We start from the raw sequence: 27,440 nt of genomic DNA, 5'->3' as shown, positions 1-27,440 counted from the left end.
TAAAATGTGAATAAGTTATCTTTTTATTTTTCACAAATAAAAATGACAAGTGACATGTAAAGGACATGACAGTAATCCAATAGTAATGGTAAGAGATGAGCCGTCTCATAGAGACAGAAGCCCATGAAAAATAGAATACTGATTTTAAGAAGGACTGTTAAATAAATCTGGGAATAGTATATTTTAACTAAATCAACAAATCAAGGTTGAGCACAGGTCAAAACATCATCTAGAACCCATAAAGTGATACCAAAGGAAGAGGAAAATCTGGGATTCCACACACAGGGCTCTTGATTGAAATCAGGGAAGTTCAAATCCTAAAACAAACAAAAAAAAAAACAAGGAAAAGAAGGTTAAAAAAATGCTCCCATCAAGTTACACGGACACATTTCTGCTTAGTTCCCTTCTTTTCAGCTGGGGATGCAATGAGGGTCTTACACATGCTAGGCAGTGCTCCACCTCGGGGCTAGCTCCTAGCTCACGACAGACATTTGAACGCTTTATCCAATCAACACATTTTTTTTCTTACTCTTAGAGTAGTTTTGTATGCTATAAAAAAGGTCACAAGGTACATGAGATGGCTCAGTGGATAAAGGTGTTTGCCAACAAGCCTGATGATGTTACTTCAATATCCAGAATACACATGGCAGAGGTTGAGAATAGACTTCCCTAGGTATGCCATGGTAAGCACATGCATTCAGACACACACACACACACACACAGAGAGAGAGAGAGAAGAGAGAGAGAGAGAAATTAGAAAAATTTTTAAAGATTTTATTTAGGACTATCTAAAGATTGATTTCTTTTTAATTTCGTGTTTATGCATGGAGCAGGGGAGGGGAGGGAGTGTCCATGCAAATACAGCTGCTCTAGATGTCCAGAAGAGGGTGTTAGAGACTCTGCAGCTGGAGGTACAGGCAGCTGTGAACCAACCAAACTGGATACTGAGAAGTAAACTCAAGTCCTCTGAGAGAGTGCTATGTGCTCTCTAAGAAAGGATTTTAAACCAAGCATAGTGGCTTATCCCTCAGGAAGCTGGGACAGGAGAATGAAGAGTTTGAGGCTAGTCTAAGCCATACAGTGCGTTTCAGTCCAGCCTGGACTATACAGTGAAAATCTGAAAACTTTCTGGATAGCCAGTTTTATATTTTGCAGAAATGGTCACTATTCAATCCTATAACAGTAAGATAAACTCAATAACTGCAATGTGAGAAAAATAATCTGCCCATTAGGCAAACTTACACTTTACATTCTATTTACATATCACAAACACACAAAACAATGTCTCTCCCTTCCTCACCTCTAGAATCAGTCTCTGAGACTGAGTTCTACGATGGTGGTCTGGACGTCTAACCTGCCTTCTTCAGCCTGTATGGGACAGTTGGACAGCTGAAGGTGGGCTTCGATATAAAGAACAATACATGCCATCTACATGCTTTATAACACAGAGAACGAATGTACCAGGAAATGGATTTCCTAACCTACCCATGTCCTTCTGAGAAAATCTGGACAGCACTGGAAAACTATTAACTAGACTAACACAGTAAACGGAGTAAGTCTTTGAGGTAGGCAGATATTCAGCCAGGAAGACTCTAGCACCTCTCAGTCTAGCCAATAGGTCTATTATAAGCTGAAATCAGTAGGCTCATGGGTTGGGTAGACCCAATCTTTAGCTTAGATTAAGTACTTAGAGGCATTAAAAGTTTGGATGTTCCAGCTTTTGAATTTAGAGAAGAAGAAAAGGAGATTTAAAATCCTATTAATACTGGACATGTTGGTGCATACCTACAGTCTGAGCACTTGGGGGTGCAAACATGCGGACCTGGAGTTTGAGGTCATCTTGGGCAACATAGCGAGTTCCGGGTCACTCTAAACTGCCTACGGACACCCATCTAAAAACCAAGACACAGGATGTGGATGGACCTCAGCTGTGGAGCACTTGCAGGGCATGTGCTAGGCTCTGGGTTCAATCCCCAGCACTGAAAAAAAGAAAAGAAACAAGGCCATCAACATTGAGTCTTGGTTAGGAGAAAGGTTTGGGAGAGCTAGCGGCAGCTGATGGCTGTGGGAGCAGGGAGACCTTGTCCCTAGCAGTGTGATCACTGGTGCTAAGCTCTGTCCCAGTAATGAATGCCCCATCCAATGTGTCACAAAACAAAAGTAAAAAAGACAGGATAATGGGAGAGAGACCTGTTAGGAGGAAGGAGATGAATCAGTGGGGATGGGAAGTGATGAGAGGAAGGGGAGGAGAGGGGAGTGTAATCAGACCACAGCATGTCGTATACATGTGTGAAATTGTCAAAAAAAATTAGTTTCTTAAAGACAATTAAAATTAAACAAAAAAAGAACACTTCTCAAAATCAAACCAAGAATCAAACAAAAGGCCAGAGAAATGGACAAGAGAAAGCACTTCACACAGAAGCTCATATAGCACGCCTTACCACAACCATCATATAATAATTTCATGGGGTTTTTCTTGTGAAAATCATATTTACCAAAACAAAGACTCTGTATAGGACACTGCAGGCACTTGAACAGTGTAAGAACATTTTCAGTGGACTGGAGACAATCACACACACGTGGACCTGAACTTTCTGATGAAGGTAAACAAAAGGCTTGGAGCACGAAATGATCTCTTGAACCTTCCCATGGCTCTTCCAGTCTCTTAAGTCCACAAGAAACACAGAATTAAGGTGAAAGAGATACATAGCACTTACTGTTCCTCTTTGTAAACACTTATGGATACAACTGTGTTTTTCTAAATGTTTCATTGGTAATGCTGAGTCTTGTAAGTCTGGTTCCATAATAGTCTATAATGTAACTACTTCCATCTGAAGGGCCAACAATCTAGAAAAGATAAACATTTTAAGTTATTCTTACAAAAGATATTTGAGTTTACCTTTGTTAGTAAACAATAAAATTATTTCAGTCACCCACTTCCCCCTCCCCCCTAAAAACACCAAATCTAAGAAAAATGCTGAGTAGGTGAAGTGGAAAGAGGCTCACAGGATAAAAAGAAACACTGCAAGGACTGGGTTTCCGTCCAAATTCCAAACTGCGTGCCCCTTGCTCTGGCCTCCTTACCCCTATGCTTTGCTCCTGCTCTTCCTGTAGGCTGGCAATGCTAGAACCATGTATTCCCACCTCAGCCTTTTCCAATACGCTTCACTGCCCAGCTATTTACACACCAATTCCAGGGAAGGTCTTTCACAGATATATTTGTGGTTTATGACTATGGCTGGATAATGACTATATCCAAGTACATAAAATCTAGTCTGATGTCTAGGCCAGACTCCTAGAATGAGATGAGATGGCAATGTAACTGACTACAGCTACTCAGAATGCAAAGGGAAGACGCTGAAAGAACACTCACACGCTGGGGATGGAGGGAAGGCTCAGCAGGTAAGAACACTGACTACAGAAGACCCAAGCTTGGCTCCCAAAAATCCACATAGAGGCTCACAGGCATGTGTAACCCCAGTACCAAGGGATCTGATGCCCTCTTTGGGCCATAGGCACTGTATGCACATGATGCACAGACATACATGGAGGCAAAATAATCATACATGTACATTATAAATTTAAAACATACACATGTCCACTACATCATCTGTCCACTGTTAACCACATCAGTATAAATAACAAGATTTTACAGAATATCATTTAAGACAGAAATCTCCAGGCCAGTGAGATGGCTCAGCAAGCACAGAGAAGCTTTTTACCAAGCCTGATGGCCTCAGTCTCATCTCTGGAATCCACATGGTGGAAGGAGAAAAGTAACTCCAGCAACTTGTCCTCTAACCTCTACATGGCATGTTGCTCCGTGTGTGTGTGTGTGTGTGTGTGTGTGTGTGTGTGTGTGAATAACTGCAGCCTTAACAGCAGTAAACAAGAATTTGCCAAGTTGTATGTGGGACCTAGGAAGTTTTATAGGTATCAATACTCTGTAAAACTAATCTGCCTGGTACCAGACTTCAGTAGACCTGTTTCACTATTTTTCTGTCCTGTGTCTCCTCTCATTGTGGTCATTTCTCCAAGCAGTGTCTGAAAAGCTATCATCAAAGCTTTACCCCAACCCTTACAATAACAACTGCCCCGAAGTATAAAAACCTGAGGATTTTTGGTCCCTGGAGGTTGGTGAACCAATCTGACAATTTACACAGAACTCTGGCTTTGGCCTCAACTGTAGCTATAAAATACCTAGCCCAGGCTGACCTTGGGCCATGGGAGTTTATTTTTAAAGTCCCAATGAGCAGTTGCCTCAGATCCAAACACAGGGCAAAAACTACTGACAGAAGCCAGTGAGGTTGGAATGACATGCTGTTGGTATTTTGGCTGCTCACATCAGTATTCCCTACAGTCTATGGGACATGGAAACTGGAGGGACATGTAAGGACATGGTGTCCTTGCAGTGCCGTGACATTAGAGCATCAGGACAGGCACGGTGGAAACGGTGGTGCGGCAATAGCTTCATGCACATTTAAGTCTCAGGACTCTGAGAGTGCTTGTCTGTACTTTCCAGGTGACTAAACGGGAGCCTGTACTTCCACAGAATGGGAGTAGCACTCACTAAGTGAGGAGCCAGCACCCGCACCTGACAGAAACCCTTGAGCTCAGATCCTTATAATAAAAGGAGGCGCTGCCGAGGGAGTTCACACAATACGGTGCTTGGTGATAACTTTGTTGAAGGTAGTTTCCCTGAGTTTGTCAGTAAGTTAGAGTTGGCTGTTGTTTCTAAGGTGTTTAAAGTGGCACTGTATTTTAAGGGCATTTCTGATAGCTTATTAGAGTCTACTGGTCCTGGAGTCGTGGGGAAGTTTTCATGTGGGAAGAAATGCAACAGTCTATCAAATGCTTTGGGCCTGCAGTGTGCTGGGATAGACTCATTCCAAGTGCCCAGTCAGCATGTCCACCCGTCAAGGCCCTGTCAGGCTGTATGCCAGTTACAAATACCTCATCTTCCAGAACCTCTACATAAAGCCATTTAATATTTTAAGTAAAAACAAATTATAATAGCTTCTGAAGAGTTTATTCCTTTCTTTATAAAGTAGATGACATTTAAATTTTGTGGTATTTATAGTCTGTTGGATACATTTAAAAATTGATGTAACAGTTTTATTTAAACATGTCAATATTTAAAATTACATCCCATGCAACTATTTAAATTTATGGTAGAAAACTTAAATGTCAATTTAAAAATATGCAGAGGGTACAGACTTAAAAATATTCTTCTAAGGGTTATACAACTGGAGTAAAAAAAGCTGTCACGAACACTTCTCATTTAAAAGTGATTTCAGGGCTAGGAGTTGTGATGCAAAACTGTAATCCTATCACTTGAGACATGGAGGCAGGGGAATCACCACAAGTTCAAGGTCAACCTAATCTACACAAAAAAACTGTTTTACAAAAACAAATAAACAAGGATTGAAGAGATGACTCAGAAGTTAAAAGCAGCTGTCTGTCGCTCATGCAGAAGACCTGGCTGTGACTTCAGCACCTACATGGTGGTTTTACAATCATACACAACATCAGGTCCCAGCTATCTGACACTCTCTTCTATCCTCGACAAGCACCAGAAACACATGTGGTATATATACCTGGAAAAAAAAAAACACTAATACACATAAATCTAAATGATAAAAACAAGAGGACTTCAGTTTAAAAATAGAAATATAGTTCACTCAGCCTCAAAAGCTAAAACAGCTGGATGTGGCAGTGTGCAGCTGCAGTCCCAGATACTGGGAGGCTGGGTCTAAGGCAAGAATCCACAGGAATTGAACTGCTTGAATTAACAACCTTGAAGCCAGCCTGGGCTACATAATGAGAATACATCTCATAAAAACAAAACCTCAACTCAACAAACACTTACTTCCTACACTATTCCAGGAAGGCCCAGACTGTCAGCATGTAACAGTGATAAGACACCATCCTCGCCAACAGGGAGCTTCCTCTAGTGGATCCAACTAATACTTACACAGCTGCTACTTACACATGTCACTGCTGCTATGCATGCTGACTTCATTCCTAAAGATTAAACTAACTTGTCTGACATTTATGGATGCTATGTATAAATTTAAGTAAAAATTAATGCATCTGTGACTTTTTTTGTGGCTAGGGTCATGAGGAATTACTAGGAACATTAAGCTAAGAGAAGAATAGATAATTAGAAGAGGGAGTATTCTGAGACTTTATTAAGAAAACAAAAAAGTGAAGCTTAGCTAGTGGAAGGGGGCCAAGTAAAACTGTAAAAACATATCTGGGAGTGTGTGATCCAACTGGAGCCCAGCCTTTTGCTCTACTTTTCTTCCTGTACTATTTTCCCTGATAACTGCATTTACTCACTGAAGAAAAATACACAAAAGTTAGAAATAAGGTGATAGGTGATTGAGTGACTTTTTAATATCTTGCATTTCTAATAAGCCCATGTGCAGTTGGTTTAAAGCACAGATGTTTTACAATATGTCAGCCACTACTTACAGAAAAGACTAAGAGCTAGTCCCTCCCCTTCCTATATGAAGACAGTACTCAATAGTTTACATGAATATGGTTCAGAATTGTGTATAACTTAGAAATCATATTATAGAACATTTATTTTGCCTTGAGTTATTAATGTTAGTTCTTCAAAGTTCTTTGTCATACACGCAAGTGAACAAGAGGGCCAACACATTCTAAAGGTCACTTTTGGGTCACCAATATGACTCAGTGGATAAAATGCATTAGCTGCCTACCCAGACAGCCAGAGCTCCTTGGAGCCCACAAGGAAAGAAGACCCAACTCCACAGAATTGTCCTCTGACCTCTACATGTATGTCATGATATGTGCTTGCACACACACACACACACACACACAAATGTAGAAAAAATTGAATTAAAATTTAAATTAAGGGGCTGGAGAGATGGCTCAGTGGTTAAGAGCACTGACTGCACTTCCAGAGGTCCTGAGTTCAAATCCCAGCAACCACATGGTGGCTCACAACCATCTGTAATGAGATCTGATGCCCTCTTCTGGTGTGTCTGAAGACAGCTACAGTGTACTCATATGTAATAAATAAATAAACCTAAAAAAATTTAAATTAAGAACTTTCTATAACACACATTAATGTCTCCTAAGTACAAAGCCCTAAAGCCACAAAACTTAAACCCAGCAGTCTCTTATAGCTTCTCTAATAAATAACTACAAACATTGTGAGGTAGCAGACATTTTTAGTTCTGGAAGATAAACGCTGCAAGCTTCTGGAGTGAACCAGCATTCTCTAGCCAACAATCACACCTCAGGGTCTCCTGTCAAGCTCTTTAGCGTGCCTGCATTAGAAGTAACACTCACAGGTCCCTTTAGCCTGGCCATGGAAACGGAGGTACACTGCAGACACCGTCTTGCTCTTTATCCTTGATGCTCTTGGTCTGATTCTTGACAGTCCCGTCCCCATCAATACACACTCATACCCACCCCGGTCCACCCTCCCACTCACAGGTACCTACACACACAAAAGGCACACACTGGGCTACCATGTGATTTGGATCTGTACTTATTCTTAGAAATGTGAGGTTCTTTGAATAAATATCTACAAGAGCTGTAGAAATGCCTCAGCAGTCACGAGCAGAGGCTGCTCTTCCAGTGGGCTTAGGTTCAATTTCTAGCACCCATACAGTGGCTTATAACTCTTTGTAACTTCAGTACCAGGCAATTCGACACTTGTTTTTGGACTCTGTGGGCACAGGGATGCATCTAGTACACAGGTATGCATGCAAGTAAAACACTCATATACATAAAAATAAATGATTAAAAACTATTTCCTAAAATTTGATCTCGTAATATTGTGCTACTCATCTTCATAACTGAAAACTCTTCTTCTTCTTTTTTACTTATTTGTTTATGTTCTGGGGGGGATATAAATCAGGGACTCCTGTATACTTGGTGGGCTTTCTACCAAGCAGTCTCTTCAGTGTTTTTACTTTATTTGGATACAGGGTTTCATTAACTGACACAGACCATCCTTGAACTCACTTGAGCCTAGGTAGGCCTTGAACTTCAACTCTTCCTGCCTCAGCTTCCCAAGTAGCCAGGATTACAGGCCTGAGCCACCAGATCTAGCTAAACTTATTGTCACAAGTAAACCATGATTTTAAGACATTTTCATGTTGCTGTATAACACTTGGGTAAGCATTTTCAATCCCTAGTTCCATATTCAAGGAAACACACACACACGGTGGTGGTGGTGGGGGGAATAACAGGATGGATGGATGGATGGAGAGAGAGACAGACAGACAGAGAGACAGAGTCCCACTCCATTCTTAAAAGCATACATCCAGTATACTTGAACGTACATACAGTGATGGTTGCTCAGCATTACTGAATGTAATTAATGCTTTTGAACTATTCATTTAAAACAGTTTCACAACTTTGTTAAATATTTTACTGCATACAAACAGTTTACCTGAATTTTACTAATGTGTCTGCAACTTAGAAGTATTTGGTTTTATTATTGTAAAACAAAATTTTCTTTGTGTATATTCAAGTGGCATTTCAATAAAAATAAATTAAATTAAAAAATGTAGGTAGCTAAGTACTTCATTACCTAAATTTCAACAACATATTCAGACCCCAGTTAACAGACTGAATTGTTGATACCAAGCTTCTTAGCCCAATTATTCTGAAAATTTAAAATGTCATGAATGGATTCAGAAACAAAAAGAAGGGTTGGGAATATAGGTCAGTGGCAGGGCATTTATAAATAAAGAACCACAAACAAATGAATAGATAAGCACTAATTATTTTCTTCTTTTTCTTTTGTTGAGAAGGGTCTCATGTGGCCCAGACTGACCTAGAACTCCTAATTCTCAGGTCTCAACCTCTCAAGTGCTAAGATTAAACAAGTGTGCCATTTCACACAAGTTGGGTTTTATTGTTTGTTTATGTGTTTGTTTTGTTGAAACAGGGTTTCCCAGTGTAGCTCTGGCTGTTCTGGGATTCAGTACCCTGCTTAGCCTCAGCTCAAGATCATTTTGCCTCAACCTCTTGAGTACTGAGATTACAGCCATGAGCCAACATACCTCTTTTACTACTTCTAACTTTCTCCATTAAAAGACTGCAAATATTAACACTGACAGAACAAAACACTGACCAGATCAAACCATCTCCCAGGGAGCTATTACACTAGTGACAAAGTAACTGTGTCAGCTGTCTACGGTCAAACGACAACCATGCAGCTCTGTCCATTCCGATCCCCTGGACAAGCTGACTTCTATCGTGTGCATACTGACTTCTCTGCAAGTTTATTTTTTTATATAAGAGCATGAGAACCATCTTATCAGAGTCACATTTTAATTAAGATCAGAATATCTACTCAAGTACAAGAATTTACAGATTTGAACCACTTGACTTCATTCCTTCTAACAACTGGTCATTTTAATCTAAATGACTAATATAAATATTATTCTCTAAGTAGTAGCACTTACTATGATGTCTCCTTAGGAAAACACAACTTAGAGATTAGTCAGACCAGTTTTAAACATTTGTCACTAAGCCACTAAATATCCCCACAGAGTAAGTGAACTGAAACCTACCTAACAGTCAGAGAGGGAACAGCACACATTATTAGTCACCTCAGTTTTCCAATTTATTTCCCACATAAATGACACGAGGATTTGGTGAATGACACGAGAACTCGTGGACAGATTTGATATTTAGTAACCTTCCGCTTTTCTGCACTACTGTCTCACACCGAGCACCTACTGAGTGAGCACCTACTATGCTCCAGCACTGGCAGATTTAGGAGGGAGCACATTAGCTCTCCTTTAGTTAACAGTGTGCATGTCAAAGGCTGAGGTGCAGTCAGTGTAGCACTTCGAAGAACAGGCTGTCTTTCCCCAAAGGTAACCATAGCTCTTACATCATTTATGTTCTAAGATAAACTGAAAAGACTAAGATCTTTAATATTTTAGCAAAATTTGAAAAATTATTCAAGATGAAATTAACATTTTTTTTTAGTTGGTTGTTTTGAGACAAACTGTCCTGAACTTACTGTGTAGCTCAGGCTGGCCCCAAACTTCTGCCTCAACCTCCCAAGTGCTGGGATTACCAGCATGAGCCACCATATGGTGCAAAAATCAAGCTCCTTTTATTTAAGGCCTTGGTTCCTAAGGAAATATTCCATTAAAAACTAGAATCTATTATCAGACCTCTCTAGGGATAGCTAGATTAGAGTCCTCTAGGAAAGAACTCAACTTCTTATTCCCGAGCGCTGCTCACTAAACCTGTCTAAATGACAGCATCGGACCTACTGTAGAGAATGCATTTATTTCTAATTAGACTTATTCTGTGTGGGTAGGGCTGGATGGCAGGTGTGAGTATGTGTGCCATGGCATAAGTGTGGACATCAGAGGAAAACTTAGAGGAGTTGGTTTCTCTTCCACCTCTAGAGGCAGAGACAAGAAGGTCAGGAGTTCACAGCTAGCCTATGCTATGTAATAGTCTCTCAAAAACAAACAAGGTGTGTAGAATTTTGGATATTTTAATTTGAACAATACCAACAAAACATAACTTCATTTCATCTTCATTTAAAATGAAAAGTCCGTCCTTACACCTATATGCATAGGTGCCTTTGGCTCTCATGCATGCACTCATTCAGTTAGAGGAAACAGGATGTCTGACTAGGCTTGTGTGTAAAGGCAGGAAAAGTCTAACTTTAAAAACAAATCTTTCCCTTGTCTGACTCTTTGCTGCCCTCCTCATAGTGCACTGGCTGGCTTTAAAGTACGCAATACTACCAAGCAGCCAGGCTGAAGAGCGGCAGTGCTGAGAAGACAGAGCAACACATAATGATTTAAGTACACACTGATACTCTCAATCAGGACACTAGGTGTTCCATACACGCTTGTCGAAGTGCTATTTGCCAATAGCCATCCCTGCCTCTAATTGAAGAAGTTTCATAAATAATCACAACCCATTCAGTATTTAACAGAAAACATCTGGTGGCACTTTTAAGTGCTTAAGGACAGTATCTCATAAACTGTACCACTTGCCAAACCCACTGTAGCACAAGAAGGTGAGGCTATCACAGAGAATATAGAATCAGTATGGATTTGGTTTTGCTCGAGGCTCTCCCCATTATGAGAAACCATGCTGAATACCCATACATTCCTTTGTTCCACATCCAGTATATTAGCTAGATTACAACCTCTGTCATCTGCACAGAGTGCAATTCACAGAGGGTCTATGCACTTCAAAAACAAAACAAAACCAAACTCCCTGACTTCTGCCCCCCGCCTGTTAGTATGTATACCAGAGCCCATCAATGTATCCTATTCCAGCGACTGACAAGATTATCAGGCAAGTAAACAGTAAGTCAGAAAAATCATTGCAACCCGCCTTAGAGACTCGTTACAGAACATGTCATAAAATCATAAAGACTTCAGAAATTTCTTCAGTAAGGAAACCTCTAACCCACTTGAACCCATATCTACAGGTATTTCTGAACATGGAGTCCCTTTTGAAATACGTACCCTATGGCTTTTAAAGCTACTGTTTCAAATGTTTACTGAAAGTCCAACCACTTAGGCCCAGCATCTACAGAGAAGCTGTGAAGCATTTATTTCCTAATCTATCTAAGTGTCACACTTCCCAGCAGACCACCAAACCCCTCACTGATTATAAAGACAGTCTATGATCCAAACTGAAACTCACTTACCTGCATTGAAATAAGAACGAAATCAATTAGGCTCCCAATTCCGCAAAATCCTACAGTACAAAACTTTAACAAGCCTAGGAAAACATACAGAAAGTAGTTTATAGTCTAGAAAGTCTCATAAATACTTAAAACTTCTATTTTTCTACCAAACTATTATACACTCTATAGTATGAGAAAAAGTATAATCTTAAAAAATCAAATCTCACCTAAAAAGATACAAGGACGTTTTAAAGGAACTTCGTGTACATAAAGTGTCACAAAATAGTTTAATAACTCATATAACAACAACAACAACTTTAGTAACTAAATGAAAAACAACATGCTCTTACAAAACTTAAGAAAAATCAATGTTTACTCCCCCCCACACCAGGGCCGGGGGAGAGCTCCATGTGCCTGGCCAGCAAGCACGAGGGTCGCAGCACAGGCAGAGCCTCAGTACCCCAGAGCTGCAGACTACCTTATAGCAGCAAAGCCCTTTATTGATCTGATCAGACAAAATACATTATGCGATGTAAATTTTACTGAGCAGAGTAGAAAGTTCAAATCTATACTATCAAGCCACAAAAAAATGTCCAAGAAAAATAAAAGATTTCCAAATTTTGACTAGTAATTTAAATACACATAACTCATCCTAGACCTTTTAAGGTTTCTGTTTATTAGCTCTATAGTCAAAGGTGGCACATATCTTTAATCCCAGTACTCAGGAGGCAGAGGCAGATGGAGCTCCACCAGTTTGAGGCCAGAAGTTTTGCATCAGCAGTTAAGCACTGACTGCTCTTGTAGAAGAACCGGGTTCAATTCCCAGCATCCACCTGGTGGTTCACAACCATTTGCAACTCTAGTTTCAGTGACTCTAATGCCCCCTTCTCCTTCTTGCTTTTTGGCCCCAAGAGGAGGGGTTGTTGAGACTTGGTTTCTCTATGTATCCTTGGCTATCCTAGAACTGGCTCTATAGGTTGGCTTTAAACTCAGAGATCTGCTTCCCTCTGCCTCTCAAGTGCTGGGATTAAGGGTGTGTGCCACCACTGCCCAGCTCTGATGCCCTCTTTTAACCACCAAGGGCACCTGGTATATACACACTGTACACATACATACATGCAGAAAAAAAGTCATACACATAAAATATAAATAAGTAAATCTTAAAACCAATCCTTCTCAAATTACATCATGAAACAGAAAATAAAGGAACACTTCTGAACTCTTTCTACAAAGCTAGTATTACCCAGATAATAAAACCAGATGAAGACATAACAACAAATAGAGATCAATCTTCCTGATGAACAAAGATGCTAAAAGTCTCAATAAAATACATGCAGGTTGATCAAGTACATGTCAAAAATACTATTCACCATGATCAAGTTGACTTCATAACAGTAATGCAAGAATGGTTAAGTATATGCAAATCAATGACTATAAGATCACATAATCACATCCACAGATGGAGAAATGGTCTTAACAAAAACGCTGCACCCTTTTATGATAAAAAAAAATCCTGCAAAAAGATTAGAAATGGAGAAAATACATCAATACACTTACGGCTGTATATAACAAACTATAGACTCAACACCACTGGAAATGGAGAACCTAAGTACTCACACTACTTCACAAACAAGACAAGGATGCTCACTTTTCTTGTCTTATTCAATACAATACTTAAGTCTTAAACCAGTAAGACTAGAGAAAGAAGTAACAGGGGAACAGAAAATGAAGATGCCAACTTTCCTACATAAAGGAGCCTAAAGACTACCCAAAAAACTCTGGGAAAGTTTCAGTAAAGTAGCAGTCTACAAACTTAATACAGAGCCAATTGTGGTGGCTCACACTGGAATAGGAAGATCAAGAGTTCAAGGCCAACCTGGGCTACACAAAATTAATATAGAAAACTAGAAATTGCCCAAGGAAGGATGCTTGAATCTCACTCAGAAGAGAAAATAAAATAGACATCTGAAGCAGATGGAGGGGGGAACTGGGTGGGAGAAGAGGTGGGGACAGGAATGGGGTAGAGATCAGTTGTGGGGAGCTGGGGAGGGCTGAGAGAGAGAACAGAAATAGAAATGGCTCTGGAATGGGGATACTCCTGGGAGTCTTTTGGAGTAACCCTAGCTGAGAAACCTAGCTGTGGAAGCCTCAAGAGGCCACCTCCTATAGCCAGGCAGGACCCCCAATGGAGAGAGGGGACAACAACCCACCCACAAAACTGTCAACCCAAAGAATGACCTGCTTACAGGAAGTCCAGGGATAAAGATGGAGCAGAGATTGAAGAAATGGCCAACCAATGACTGACCCAACTTCAGATCCATCCCACAAGAAAGAGCTAATCTCTGACATGATTAATAACATTCTGCTATGTTTACACACAGGAGCCTAGCATAACTGTCTTCTGAGAGGCTTTATCCAGTAGCTGATGAAAACAGATGCAAAGACCCATAGCCAAATATCAGGTAGCCCTCAGGGAGTCTTGTGGAAGAATAAGGGGGAAGGAATGAGGGAGTCAAGAGTTGTCAAGGACACCACAAGAAGACCGACAAAGTAAACTAACCTGGGCCCATGGGGGCTCACAGAGACTGAAGCACCAAGCAAAGAGAATGCATGGGCTGGAACTAGGCCCCTTAACTCATATGGAACAGATATACAGCTTGTTCTTCATGTGGGTCCCCTAACAACTGGAGCAGGAGTTGTTTCTGACTATGTTCCCTTTCCTATAGCTGGACTGCCTTGTCTGGCCTCAATGGGAGAGGATACATCTAGCCCTACTATGACTTGATTGCCAGAGTATGTGGGTATCCATGGGGGGCCTCCCCTTTTCTGAGGAGAAGGAGAGGGAAGAATGGGGGAGGGGTGTAAGGGTGGGACTGGGAGGAAAGGAAGGAGGGGAGCTGCAATCAGGCTGTAAAGTGAATAAACTAATTAATGGAGAAAAAAATAAAAAGTTTAAAATATAAGATAAAAAAAAGAAAGAAAGAAAAATAAGTTAGAAGCCTTCCTATATTCTATTAACATGTTAAGGAAAAAAAATACAACTCTATTCTCAATTTGCCTCAACAAAAATAAAATACTTTAAAATAGACCTAACTAAGGGAGCATAAGATTGGCCTACTGACAATTTAAAACACTGAAGAAACAAGTGAGACACTACTGGGAGATGCTAGAAGACAGAGACCTCCCGTGCTCAGACACTGAAAGAACTAACACGGAAAGAGTCCACCTTATCAAACTCCAAAGATTCCATGAAACCCAAAAAATTCACTAAGTATCCTCCATGTGACCTACCTACACCACTCCTTCGTGTTTATCCAAAGGGCTCCAATATTGCCCGCTTTGGCTGGCCTGCAGAACTGCATACTCTCAGCCCAGAGAAAAATGTGCCTATGCAACTCACACAAATCTTGTATATGGAGAGATTTAAACCATAGGCAAATGCACATTTAACACAAACTAAACAAGTTTCACAAGAATTTTTTTTTTTCATTTTTGGGTGAAGGATACTCACCTAAGGCAGGATATCCGAGGTAAAATCGATCTGCTCCCAGCCATCCCAAAAAAAGAGATAATGCAACTGCTACTTTGTACGAATAGCCATTCCTGCATAGAATTAAAACCTCAGTGTCACAGCCATGCACTGCCAACAGGTGAACATTTTAGGAAACAAGCCTGTGAGTTATTACTGACTGACCCAGTGGCTCACTCACCCACGCGTTCATTCATCGTTTTGGAGGCTGTGGAGCACTATGCTGGGCTTATAGTAGACAATGAATGCTAAGCACTATGTGTTGTTTGATGAATAAAAGCAGCGCAGACCTCACTCCCTCAGAGACTTACATTTTAGTGGCAATCAGCAACAATCCAAATATATTTTAAAATCTAAGTGTATAGTTTGTTAGAAAGTTACAGATATTATGAAACAAGAGAAGGTAGAGCAGATGTTTATCAAATCCAGAGTGACAGAGTATAGAGAAAGTCTGAGTGATTAAGTAGGATGCTGTGTCAGTCCCCAAAAGGAGCAGCAGCCGGTACAAAGCAGTACACTGTATGGGCTGGGCATGGACTAAGGCCTGAGGAGAAGCAGATTGAGGAAGAGAAAGAGCAGCCACAGTGAGACAGGAAAAAGCATCACCTGTGCTGCTAGCCACCACCAACACTTCAACTTTCTCTCTGAGAGAAATGAACACGTCCAAGGATTTAACAGTGTGACAGGATCTGCACAATGTCACAAGCACATCATAAAACAAGCTCCACACTCAACGGCCTACATAACAAGCTAGTATTCTCACACCTATACGGGCAGCCTGGCTGTGGTTCGCACCTGCTTCAGCTGACTGACTTCCTTGGGCTGAGGTACCCTGATTCCCATTGAGTCATTCCCACAGCTACAGATTCCCATTGAGTCAGTAAGATTCTCTAGGGCTCAAGCTGAAAACATGGCAGACACTTGTGGCAAGTTCTTTTCAGGATTATCTCACCAAAATACAAAAGGAGAGTTGAATCTCACAAACACACTTAAGCCTCTTTATGTCTGTCACTCATTAACCTTAAGCTAAATAAGCAACAGAGCCAAGCCCAAAAACAGTGGTATGTGAAATATACACTGTCCTGTTAATGGAGTCTGGGGGCTGAATGTCTGCTAACAAATTCAAATTTGAGCATGAAGACAAAGTGTTTTAATGCTTTTCAATCCTCAGGTGAGAATTACTAATGGCTTGTCTGAGTGACAGCAAAAGGACTGCTGAGAGTCATCAGATTCTGGATATATTGAACATATATGCATTTTCTAATATTTTAAATTTAGGGTATAAAAAAGAAAGAAAGAAGTAGTAACAGCACTCCAGATTTTATCTTATGCATTAGGAAGTTGAAGAAAGCTGAAGGGGAAAATGCAGTTGGATGGTTCTTGAAAGGGAAATCAAAATTTAGTTTGGACATGTGAATTTGAGATATCTATGAGATAGATCTTCATCAGGGCTGAATAAAAGTTACCTGAACATACAAGTGTGGATTTATTTTTAAGTCTAGGATGGAGACAGAAATTAAACAGTTAAGTTACAAACATATAGGAAATACTTAGTGTCATGAGATTGAGGGTACGTGGCTATAATCCCAAGCATGTAAAGATGGAAGCAAGGGGATCAAGATTCCAAGATCAACCCTGGCTACACAGCAGATATGAGGCCAGAACAAAGAAGTGAAGGAATTCGGTAGACACTAAGAAATCAGAAGCAAGCAGACTTACAATGGAGATTAAGGGGAAAGGAGAGAATGACTCCAAAGCTTCTGATTGGCTACTCTGTGTTATGGGGGGTTTTTTGTTGTTTGTTTTTTCTGAGATAGGGTCTCACCACATAGTGCAAGCTAGCCTCGAACTTATGATCCCCTCCCCCCCGACTCTGCCCACGAAGCACAATGCCTTAAGAAACAGCATATAACAGGTGCCACTCACTGAGACAAGTATCACAGGAAAAAGAAATTGTGTTCAGTTTTAGGTATCATAATAAAGATGATCACATATAAAGGGTAGATAGGTCAAAGATAAAAACAGGGACTCTCTCAAAAAAAAAATCTAAGCCTAATCTAGGGCATATACTATTGTGTCCCTCACCAGTCCCAAACCTGATGCTGCATGTCCTTGCTTAAATCTTCTGCATCATAAACAAACAAAATACAGGACCAAGAATAGTGTTTGGGGAATAGCAGCAATTACACAAAAAGCTAAAGTGGCTGGAGATGGCTCAGTGGTTAAGAATATTGCTGTCCAGAGGACCACAATCCAGCTCACAGTACCCACATCAGGCAGCACACAACCTCCTGTATTCTAGCTCCAGGGAATCCAATGCCTTCTTCTGGCCTCCACAGGCACTCACATGTAAACACACACACACACACGCACACGAGAGAGAGAGAGAGAGAGAGAGAGAGAGAGAGAGAGAGAGAGAGAGAGAGAGAGAGAGAGACAGAGACACAAAGAGACAGAGACAGACAGAGAGAGAGACAGAGAGACAGAGACAGACAGACAGCGACAGAGAGAATCTTTTAAAAAAAAAAAAAGGGCATAGTAATAAAAGGATTCTTATTTGAGTTTCTATGAGAAATCAAGAAAAGAAAGTATTTTAAAAGAAAGAAATAGCCAGTGTTGTAGAGTGACTTTAATATGATGTATAAATAGCATTTGATAGAGAAACAAGTATTATTGGTAAATTCCAGTATGGTTCTACTCAGAAAGTTTAATAGTTGATGAGCAAGTATTATAGAAACAATTATTCAGAAGTTTGGTGGGTAAAGGGAATAAAATATAACAGCATAAAATAATATAATAATAATAATAATAGAGAAAGAGAAAAGCCAGGCAATGGTGCACACTGGTGGCACACGCCTTAAATCTCAGCACTTGGGAGGCAGAGGCAGGTGGATTTCTGAGTTTGAGACCAGCCTGGTCTATAAAGTTCCAGGACAGCCAGGGCTACACAGAGAAACCCTGTCTTGAAAAAGCAAAACAAAACAAAACAAAACAAAACACCCCCAGCAATTAGTTATGTATGCAAACCATGCTGAAGAACCACCCGGAGTGGCAGGAACTCTTAGTCATTCACCAAACCATTTCTAATTTTCTAGTCACCTGAACTACATTTCCTAGCTGGCCTTGCAATTGAGCGTAGCTATAACTGTGTTCTAGTCAATGGAAAGAAGGCCGAAGTACAAGCTATTTCTGGATTTCCTCCTTAAATATACTTACAAAGGGTTCCCTCTCCTCTCTCCCATCTATTGTGAGAATGGAAAGGACTCTAGAGGAAGCAAAGCCATGGAAATGCTGGGTTCTGCATGGCTGTGTAGGACCACCAGCACCTGTTCATATCATAACCCAGAACTCTAAGGCAACCCAAACTAGACCACACCATTCATGAAAAAATAATTCTTACTGTGCTAAACGACTGAAATTCACAGCAATTTAGCCTGCTCCAGCTAACACAGATGACCAGGATAGTTAAGCGGCTTAGTAATCAATAGATGTGGTTACTAGACTTCAGTTTCTGAAGACTAGATTACAGAGTAGCTATCTATAATACTGAAATGGAATTTTAATTAAATATTAATATTATATAGTTTCAAAAATATACCAGCAAGAATAGGAAAAAAAAGAAACCATGTCAATGAGAAAGGAATATCCAACAAATAAGAGTTTACCAACGAGCCTACTCACAGCCGGCCTTCTGCTACACACATACTGTGCATCCTGATGAAGGAAATGTGACACAGCAGGGCATGCTGGGTGTGCAGCTCTTATATTAAAACTACTAATGGAATCTCGTGTTCTGATACAATGTTCATCAAAAGATTGTATTTGGAATCTGGTGATTTTGCTGTGAGAGGGGAATAAATTGGCTAGTAGACTGGAGTGTCTGTTCTCCTTAATGATTATGTTATTAAAACTGACATCAGTGCTTTATAACCATAGTTAGCACAGCTTGGTCTCTCTCAGCTTAATCTACCCTGAGACACTGTAATAAAATTCAGACTAACTTGAAACTAGGCAGTGAGAATAGTTACTGTGACAGGCAATCTGAGAGAGGTGGGGTTCTCAACAGATGCATTTCTCAGCTGTATTAAGGGCCATGAAATCTTTCTCACACCTGAACTTAATATTATTTTTTCTGTCATTTGTGATGCATAAGATAGAAATACCAACCTATAATTTAAAAATTGAATAAACAATACCTAAGCGCTAGGAAGCAATTTCTTTCAATAATTTTTGCATTGCTAATTCTAAGGATTCTGAAAAAAGTTGTAGAAAAATCCAAATATTACTTATTTCCTAATATGACTGCAAAACGTATCTTCAAATAAAATATGACCATTTATAGTCCTAACTTAGAGACAATACCGGAAGTGAAAGAAGGTGGGAAAAGTAAACATGTCTTCAGTTCACAGCAGAAAAACTGAATGTAAGCTTTCTAATAGGAAAAAAAAACCCACTCTCTAAATAGAGGCCATTCCTTTATTATCCCACACTCATTCAGCTTCTGAATTCTGCCTAATGCTACTGTTCATCTATTACAAAGGATGAAACTAGTGTGTGATGGTTAATACTGTCAACTTGACAAGATATAGAATTACCCAGGAGACAAACCTCTGGCCATGTCTACAGGAGTCTCTAGGCTGGGTCAGAGTATGAAAACCCACCCTAAATGTGGACAGCACATTCCATGGGCTAGGGTTCTGGTGTGAATACAAAGACAAGAGTAAACTGAGCCCTGCCTTCATCCCACTCTGCTTCATGACTACTAACACCAGGAGAGCGGCTGCCTGGAGCTCCTCCAGCAAGCTGTCCCTGCCACGATGCCTGCCTGTACCCTCCTGCCTGTGACGGAAAATAAACTCTACTCTGTAAGCTGCTTTTGTATGGTATTTTGTCACAGCAGTGAGAAAAGTAACTAACACAGTGTATAAACAATTAACACTGTTTTTCTGATACAATAAATAAATATCCATTTGCATTTATATTTTGAAAAAAAATTTATGAGTAACTCACTTGGTGATATCAGCTTACTTTCCAAGGCCTGAGTCAATTTCTATCCTTTATTACCTCACAAGTGAACCCAGCTCCTGGCTGATGAACTGTATCTATAAACTTAAAATAGAAGGTTGTCTGCCGTTAGCAAGAAGATATATATTATACTTGCAGGACTTCCCATAACATCCCATCATCGTCCACTTCATGAAATCAAGATAAAACATTTTAATTTTCAGTAATGTACTTACACATTTCGGCAAGATATGGGCTTGAGAAAACCAACTTCCTCTCCAGTAAAATGTGTTTCATTACCACTCAAATCCTTACAAGTTATGTTGGGCGCTGGAAAACATTGAACTAAAGACAGAAAAGTGAATTGTTTTTCAAGACTGGCAAAGCACAAAAGAACCTATAGTATAACAAACTACCTCCCCTTGTACCTTGTAACGTCTGACAGAAGACTTTAGACAGGAAGTTAAAGAATTCATTCATATACATATATATATATATACATTTATATGGAAGATAAATATGATAATGTTCTCTTCATATAATAATACAAATATTGCTATACTGTTTTAGATGTGTCCATGGCCCATCTAGTTTAGTCTCTTGCCTCTGATAACAAAGAACTGCAAAATATTACTGATTTAAAATTTTTTCATCTTTAAGATAAAGAATACTTGAATTTTTATTGGCAATCCATTTGGTATTTATCAAGTTATTTTAACAGAATCTATATATCTCCAGCTTTTATTAATTATTTGTGATGGTTAATCTTGACTGTCAACTCTGTGCATATCTGAGGAATAACATGAATTAAAGTTAACCTAGTTAGGGAAGACCCACCCTAAACGTGGACAGTATTACTCCTTAGGCCAGGATGGTAGAAGAAAGTATAAAGGAGAAAGTAAGCTGAACTCCAGCACTCACAGCTGTTTCCTGACGATGGCACAGTGCAGTCTGCTGCCTCCTGCCCCTGCCATCACACCTTTCCTGCCACCACAGACTGTGTCCCCTGAAACTCGGAGCCAAAATAACCCTCTTTGTTTGTTTTTATCAGGTATTTTGCCACAGCACAAGGTAAATAACTGATGACACTATTACAGACAATGGCTGCCATACATATATTTGTGTCACACACACACACACACATATTATATAGAATAATATATAGGATATATATTTTAGGTCTTGGTATAGTGTTATTTCAGCATTTAGCGTATCAGTCTATACTCATAACCCAAGACCCAATATAAACAAGTAGTACAGATGCTACTTTGTGCCAGGTGTAGACACTCTCCCAAAAGTAAAGCTTCTTTAGGGTTTTATGGTGTGAAAAAGAACTTAGAAGTAAGGATGACCTTATCTGGGTTATTTTTGTCTCCTTCAGCCCTTGGCCTCCTTGTAGGTAAAAATAACACTAAGATCACCTACATCATAGGGCAGTGTAGTTAAATATATCAAACTATGTACCACAATGTCTATAGCATTAGCGGGCACTCAACACATTTTGTTTGTTTGTTTGAGATCGGGTCTCATGTAGCCCAGGTTGGCCTCAAATTCATTTGGATGTGGCAAAAGTTTACCTTGAAGTCCATCACTTCTCCGCCTCCAATCCCAAGAGCTGGGATTAAAGACATGTGATACCATGCCTATCTGAGGAAACATTTTCTTCCTCAGTATCTGTGTGCATGCGTGCACACTCTACTATTAAGATAAATTCTATCAGTGAGTATTAAAAGTACCAATATTTTTATAGTAGTTTTAGCAAATACTTACCTCTATATTTACTATCAACAATCATGTTTTTTAATGCTAAAAATAGAACTTTGTGTAATAAAATACACACAGAGATCTGATGGTTTTATTATGAAAGGAATATTATTTTCTGTTTGGTTTGTAACTATTCTAAGATTTCCAACAAATCAGCTTTTTGTTTTGTTTTTTTGAGCCAGGGTAGTACATGAAAAGTGTCAAAAAAAAAAAGGGGGGGGGGCTGATGAGATGGCTCAGTGGTTAAGAGAACTGACTGCTATACCAGAGGTCCTGAGTTCAATTCCCAGCAACCACATGGTGGCTCACAACCATCTGGAATGGGATTCAATGCCCTCTTCTGGTGTGTCTGAAGACAGCTACAGTGTACTCATAAAATAAATAAATAAATAAATAAATAAATAAATAAATAAATCTTTTTTAAAAAGCTCTATGAGAGGCCCATATCCTCCTCATAGTTTAAACACATCAATTCACATGTGAAACACTGCAGTGACTTGTTCTGAATCATGATCCAAAGGACACAGAGTATAAAACCTTTCAATAAAAACTTACAAAACAATTGTTTCTTTTTTCACATAGCAGCTTTCACTATGACTCAAGACAAGGTTCACACAGTGCTAGGGTATATAAAGGGCAAGGAATGTCGTCATCGGTGAAGTACTTGGCTGACATGTGCAGGGTCCTGAATTGAATCTTCCAAGACAGAGCAAGAACAAGGGAGCACTAGAACTGCATCTGGAGCACAGGCTGGCCTCCAACAGTCCTCCTGCTTTAGGCTCTGAGTAAACTGTAAAGCACAGGCACTGCACATGGACAGATCAGTACATCTGTCTTTTGCTCTCTGTTTCTTGAGACAGGATATCAATTTGCAGCCAAACTCATCATCCTTCTGCCTCAGGCTCCAAGTGTTAGGAACGTGTGAGCCACCATGTCTAGCTTAGATCCATGATTCTTAATTGGGGTGATTTTGGCCCCCAGAAGACATCAGATAATTCTTGAAGGTATATGAAGGGAGAATGTGAAGACACTCAGGGACATGCATGGAGGTGGAGGCAAGGATTTAGTTGATACAAGTGCAAAACAGCAATGTCAAGAATCACTGGCTAGTGATGGCACAGCAGAGGGAAAGGGAAAAAGAATTGTGCTCTAGAGCCAGAAAGGAGCAAGGCTGTAAACACTTTGATTTCAATGTCAGATTCTGAGCCCTAAGAGCCCACATAAAGATGGCCAAAGTGCTACAAAACTGTCCTATGACCTCATGTGCTGTGACATGGGTGCATCTGCACTTACACACACTGACTTAGAGTTTCTTTGCTGTAATAAACACCATGACCAAAATCAACTATGAAGGAAAGGGTTTATTTCAGTTTACAGTTCCACAGCATACTCCATCTCTAAAGGAAGTCAGGGTGAGCAAACTGGAGGCAGGGGCTGATCCAGACCATGGAAGAGTACTACTAACTCTGTTCCTCATGGCTTGCTCATCCTGCCTTCTTAAGCTGCTAGGACCACCAGCCCAGGGGTGGCACAGCTCACACTGAACTGGGTCTTCCTCATCTATCACCAATCAAGAAAATTTACCACAGGCTTGCCCACAGCCCAATCTGGTGGGGGGATTTTCTCAACTGAGATTCCCTCTTCTAAAATGACTCTAGTTTGTGTCAAATATTCAGTCTCTAAAATAACTATAGTCTGTCTATAATATTCAAGATATTTCAACTGCATGTACTGTAAATTAAAACACAAGTTAAATACTTTTCTACTCCAAAAGAGAAGAACCAGGGCACAGTCACAATCAAATCTAAGCAAAACCAAACTCCATCAGTGAAACATAAAGCTAATTATCAGACTTCTAATAGGCCTTCAAGGGGTGGGCCCTGGTTGGAGGACGTAGGTCACTGGGGCATGACTTTGACTATCCCTTATCCCCTTATCCATCCTTGCTCTGCTTCTAGGCTGCCAAAATATGAACAACTTGTACCAAGCCTTTCCATCATAGTACCTCGTAGGCTCATATATTTGTCAATTCATTAGGAATTGACACTATTAAAAAAGGGTTAGATGTGGCTTTGTTGGAAGAAGTATGTCACTGGGGGTAAGGTTTGAGGTTTCAAAAGCCTACTCTAGACCCAATGTCTTGCTCTCTGCCTGTGGACTGGGATGTAGCTTTCTGCTCCTGTTACTGCACCATGCTCCCCACCATGATGATAATGAACTAAGCCTCTGAAACTGTAAGGAAGCCCCCGACTAAACACTTTCTTTTATGAGAGTTGCCTTAGTCATGATGTCTCTTCACAGCAACAGAATAGTGACTAAGACAGCATGGCAGTGCACACCTTTAATCCTAACACTGCGGAGGAAGACGCAGGAAGAGCTCTGTGATTTCAAGGCTTACACAGCTACACCCTGTCTTAAAAAGAGAGAGAAAGAAGAAGAAAAAAAGAAGCAAAACCCTAACTAAATAACTATATTTCTATCTGCATAACAAAGCTTGGGAAGCAGAAGGCTAGAAATATTTAAAGAGATAAATATGGTTATCCTGTCTTAAATATTACACACACACATAAAACAATTCATCATACAACTAATATATACAATAGTTATGTTTTCCTAAGTCAATCAAACATAAAATTAAATAAAAATTTAAAAACATGATCTATTTAACAGATTCTAATGTTATAAAGTAAATAAGCATAAAAAACCCTAGATTATATAATTAAGAAAAACTGTTTCTTAAATAGTGACACTGGGTATAACTCTGGAAGAACATGCAAGGACCTCTGGGTTCAATCACAAATGCAAAATTAATTAGTTAATTAACCAACTAATTAATTGAATATTGACAATTTGAATCAGTTTCCAAATCTAAATTATTCTAAAAACTGAACAATATTATCTAACGCAACATAAAACACATTTATTAATTACCCTTAGGGGTAACGCACTGTCACTTGAAATAGGTAAAATCTTACAAAATATTTTAAAAACATGATTCTGAAAATCTTACCATGAGCTGTGTAGTTTGTACAATTAACTGGTTCTTGCGTAGCATCATTTATTTTTGGTTCTTTACAAATATATGTTTAAAAAGTTAAGGAAATTTGAATTATATTTCTAGAATAAAATAGTATGTTTTAAATGTCTTACATACTCCTATTGATTCACATGTACAGAGAGGCTTTGAGTTTGTACTAATCAACAAACTCAGACACAAATACACTTTTAAACCTGGTATGATGGTGGATGCCTTTAGTCCTACCATTTGGGAGGCAAAGGCAGGTAGATCTCTCTTGAGTTCAAGGTCAGCCTGGTCTACAGAATGAGTTCCAGGTCTGCCAGGGCTATGTAGAGAGACTTCATCTCAAAACAAAACAAACAAATAAATAAATAAACCCAAATATACTTTTAGAATTCCCCAGAGAATAGCTGAAAATTAAATTACTACATGGAAGTCAAAAAATAAATTTCTATCAAAAGTTCTAGCAGATGATACCATCTTCAAAGAACATCAATCAGGGAAATAAACAGAAAGCAACAATCAAATTAAAAATCTTCACCAACTTACTTTAAGTTTAAAAACAAATCAGTTTCCAGAGCTCTGGATTCAAATAATTCACCTTAATTTCATGTAACATGAATGAATGAGAAAGATATTGTTATTTCTATGCCACAGAAGCACAAGCTGAGCTTTTAACTTTGAGTGGCTTATCCAGTCATGTAAATGACAGGTAGCTAAATCAGATCTCCTGACTCAAAGCTAGGATACTTTGCATCTGTTGTATTTGTTATCTCTGTGGTCAGTGCCACCAGTAGGATCTTAAGTTATTGAAAACCACTCTCTAATAGATGCTAAACCAATAAGAATGTTTTTAAGTGTTATCGTCTAAAGATTGTATGGTTCACACTCCAATGTAATAGGTATGGTACATACACGGTGTCTTTAGTCACAGGTTGACCCTTATTTGGACTTTTGAATCACTTCTGGAAAGGTCATCTTTAGTTAGGCCATTATGGCAGTGTTCAGTTGTCACCAGAGTTCTACAGCTCATAATCAGATCCAATACTTCTTAGAAGGACACTCTTGCCTTTCCTAAGATGGTGCTAAACTCACTATGTCAGAAACTCCCTGCATGACGGAATAAGCAAAGTAAATTAGAGGTAGTCTGTGAAAAGCTAATAGATGTTCTCCTTAACTCACAAATATTACAGAATTTTAAGATTCTTCTCAAGACTCTTTCTTGCTTTTGCAGGTTTGAGTATCTGCACACAAATGTTTGAGGCATTGTGTCAGTACTCAAAGTTTTGTTCAAACATAGCTACGCTAGTAGAACATGAATTTCACCTTGTTTCTCTGTCACATGCTATTGTAAGAATTCACCTAATCCTAAATCAGATTTCTCATCTGTAAACACCCAATGAAACGGCTGTGCTAATTAAATGAGCATAAATACTCCTTTAACTTGGGGGTCACTGTCATTAGTATGTTTTTGGCTTAAATTATTTGCTTATTCAAAAGCACCCACCCCTAACAATTGCCAATTGATGGCTGCTAAGTTTAGAGAGTCATAGTTTTAAGTCTCAGGTAAGGCAACCATGCTTCAGTGGATTGCCCCGCACCATTAAGGATATAAGCAACATACCCTGTGTTAGTTTTTTTTTTTTTCTTTAAAGTATGTGTGGTGGGGGGTGAGGTTAAGAGGGAGTGGAGGGAAGACGATCTGGAAGGAGTTAGAGGTTGAAAAGTCGGTGTGAATATGAACAAAATCCACTGGGTGAAAGTCTCACAAAGAATTAATACAAATATTACATTTTAAAACATCCAAGAGGATCTCTAATTTTAAAACATATAAAAATAATTTGTCTAAAATCACAAAGTGAAGCAGTCAGTTGCCTGGCAGCAGTCCATCTGAGGATGGCTGTAGGTGACATACGTTACGTTAATGACAAACGAAAAACATTGGCTCACTAGTAACTCCTTGTCTCCCGCAACACCTGCAAACTTTCAGGGACGCGTCTAACAATGTTTGCATTTCTAGTATCTGGGACAAAGCCTGGATGTGTGTGTTTGAGTGAGTAACCCGGTAAGATACATGGTCAATCGGAAAAGGAAGTGTCAACCACTGGCCTGTCCAGGGGAAAGCACACGGTGCTCACCCTTCGACCCCACAGCCCCCCTCACCTCCCGGGGTCCATTGATCACTAGAGCCACAGCGGAGGCCACGGTCCCCATCCCACAGCCCGGGGTCCTGCTGACCGCCTGAGAATGGCGGCTTTCCAGAGGATATTGTCCCACTCTGAGGTCCTCACACTTGGGTGTCTCCTCGCCTCCGACAGCGCCAGAGGCAGCAGCCCCGTAATGTCCCGCGGCGACCGTCACGAGCCACAGAGTGCGGAGGAGGCCTGGAGGCCCCGCCGCTGGGTAAGCCCGACCCGCGGGCCAGGCGGCCGCCATGTTGGGCACCGCGTCCTCGCGTT

The 27,440-nt window shown here is 39.9% G+C and overlaps 1 protein-coding gene across 1 annotated transcript; it reads right to left on the bottom strand.

Annotated features, from left to right (window-relative positions):
- On the bottom strand, positions 1 to 27,440 carry Tm2d1 (TM2 domain containing 1). Its single transcript, XM_028778779.1, has 7 exons — positions 27,251 to 27,440; positions 24,973 to 25,046; positions 20,435 to 20,543; positions 15,177 to 15,268; positions 11,687 to 11,760; positions 2,718 to 2,847; positions 1 to 317 (listed from the first exon to the last, which is right to left on the bottom strand). Exons 1-6 carry the CDS (start codon positions 27,415 to 27,417, stop codon positions 2,737 to 2,739), a joined length of 627 nt encoding a protein of 208 aa, XP_028634612.1. The 5' UTR covers positions 27,418 to 27,440; the 3' UTR covers positions 1 to 317; positions 2,718 to 2,736.

Source organism: Grammomys surdaster, unplaced genomic scaffold (genome assembly GCF_004785775.1).
Source record: "Grammomys surdaster isolate TR1022 unplaced genomic scaffold, NIH_TR_1.0 341, whole genome shotgun sequence".
NCBI classification, from domain to species: Eukaryota; Metazoa; Chordata; class Mammalia; order Rodentia; family Muridae; genus Grammomys; species Grammomys surdaster.
This window is presented reverse-complemented; position numbering and strand designations above follow the sequence as displayed.

Bases quoted from the DNA above. Each gene is read 5' to 3' on its own strand.
- Tm2d1 (XM_028778779.1), bottom strand. From the start codon at position 27,417: ATGGCGGCCGCCTGGCCCGCGGGTCGGGCTTACCCAGCGGCGGGGCCT. The intron at 15,269-20,434 runs GTAAGTACATTA...AATTCTATGCAG, and splicing joins CCCATATCTTGCCGAAATGT to GAATGGCTATTCGTACAAAG. The intron at 11,761-15,176 runs GTGAGTATCCTT...ATGTTTTCCTAG, and splicing joins CCTCGGATATCCTGCCTTAG to GCTTGTTAAAGTTTTGTACT.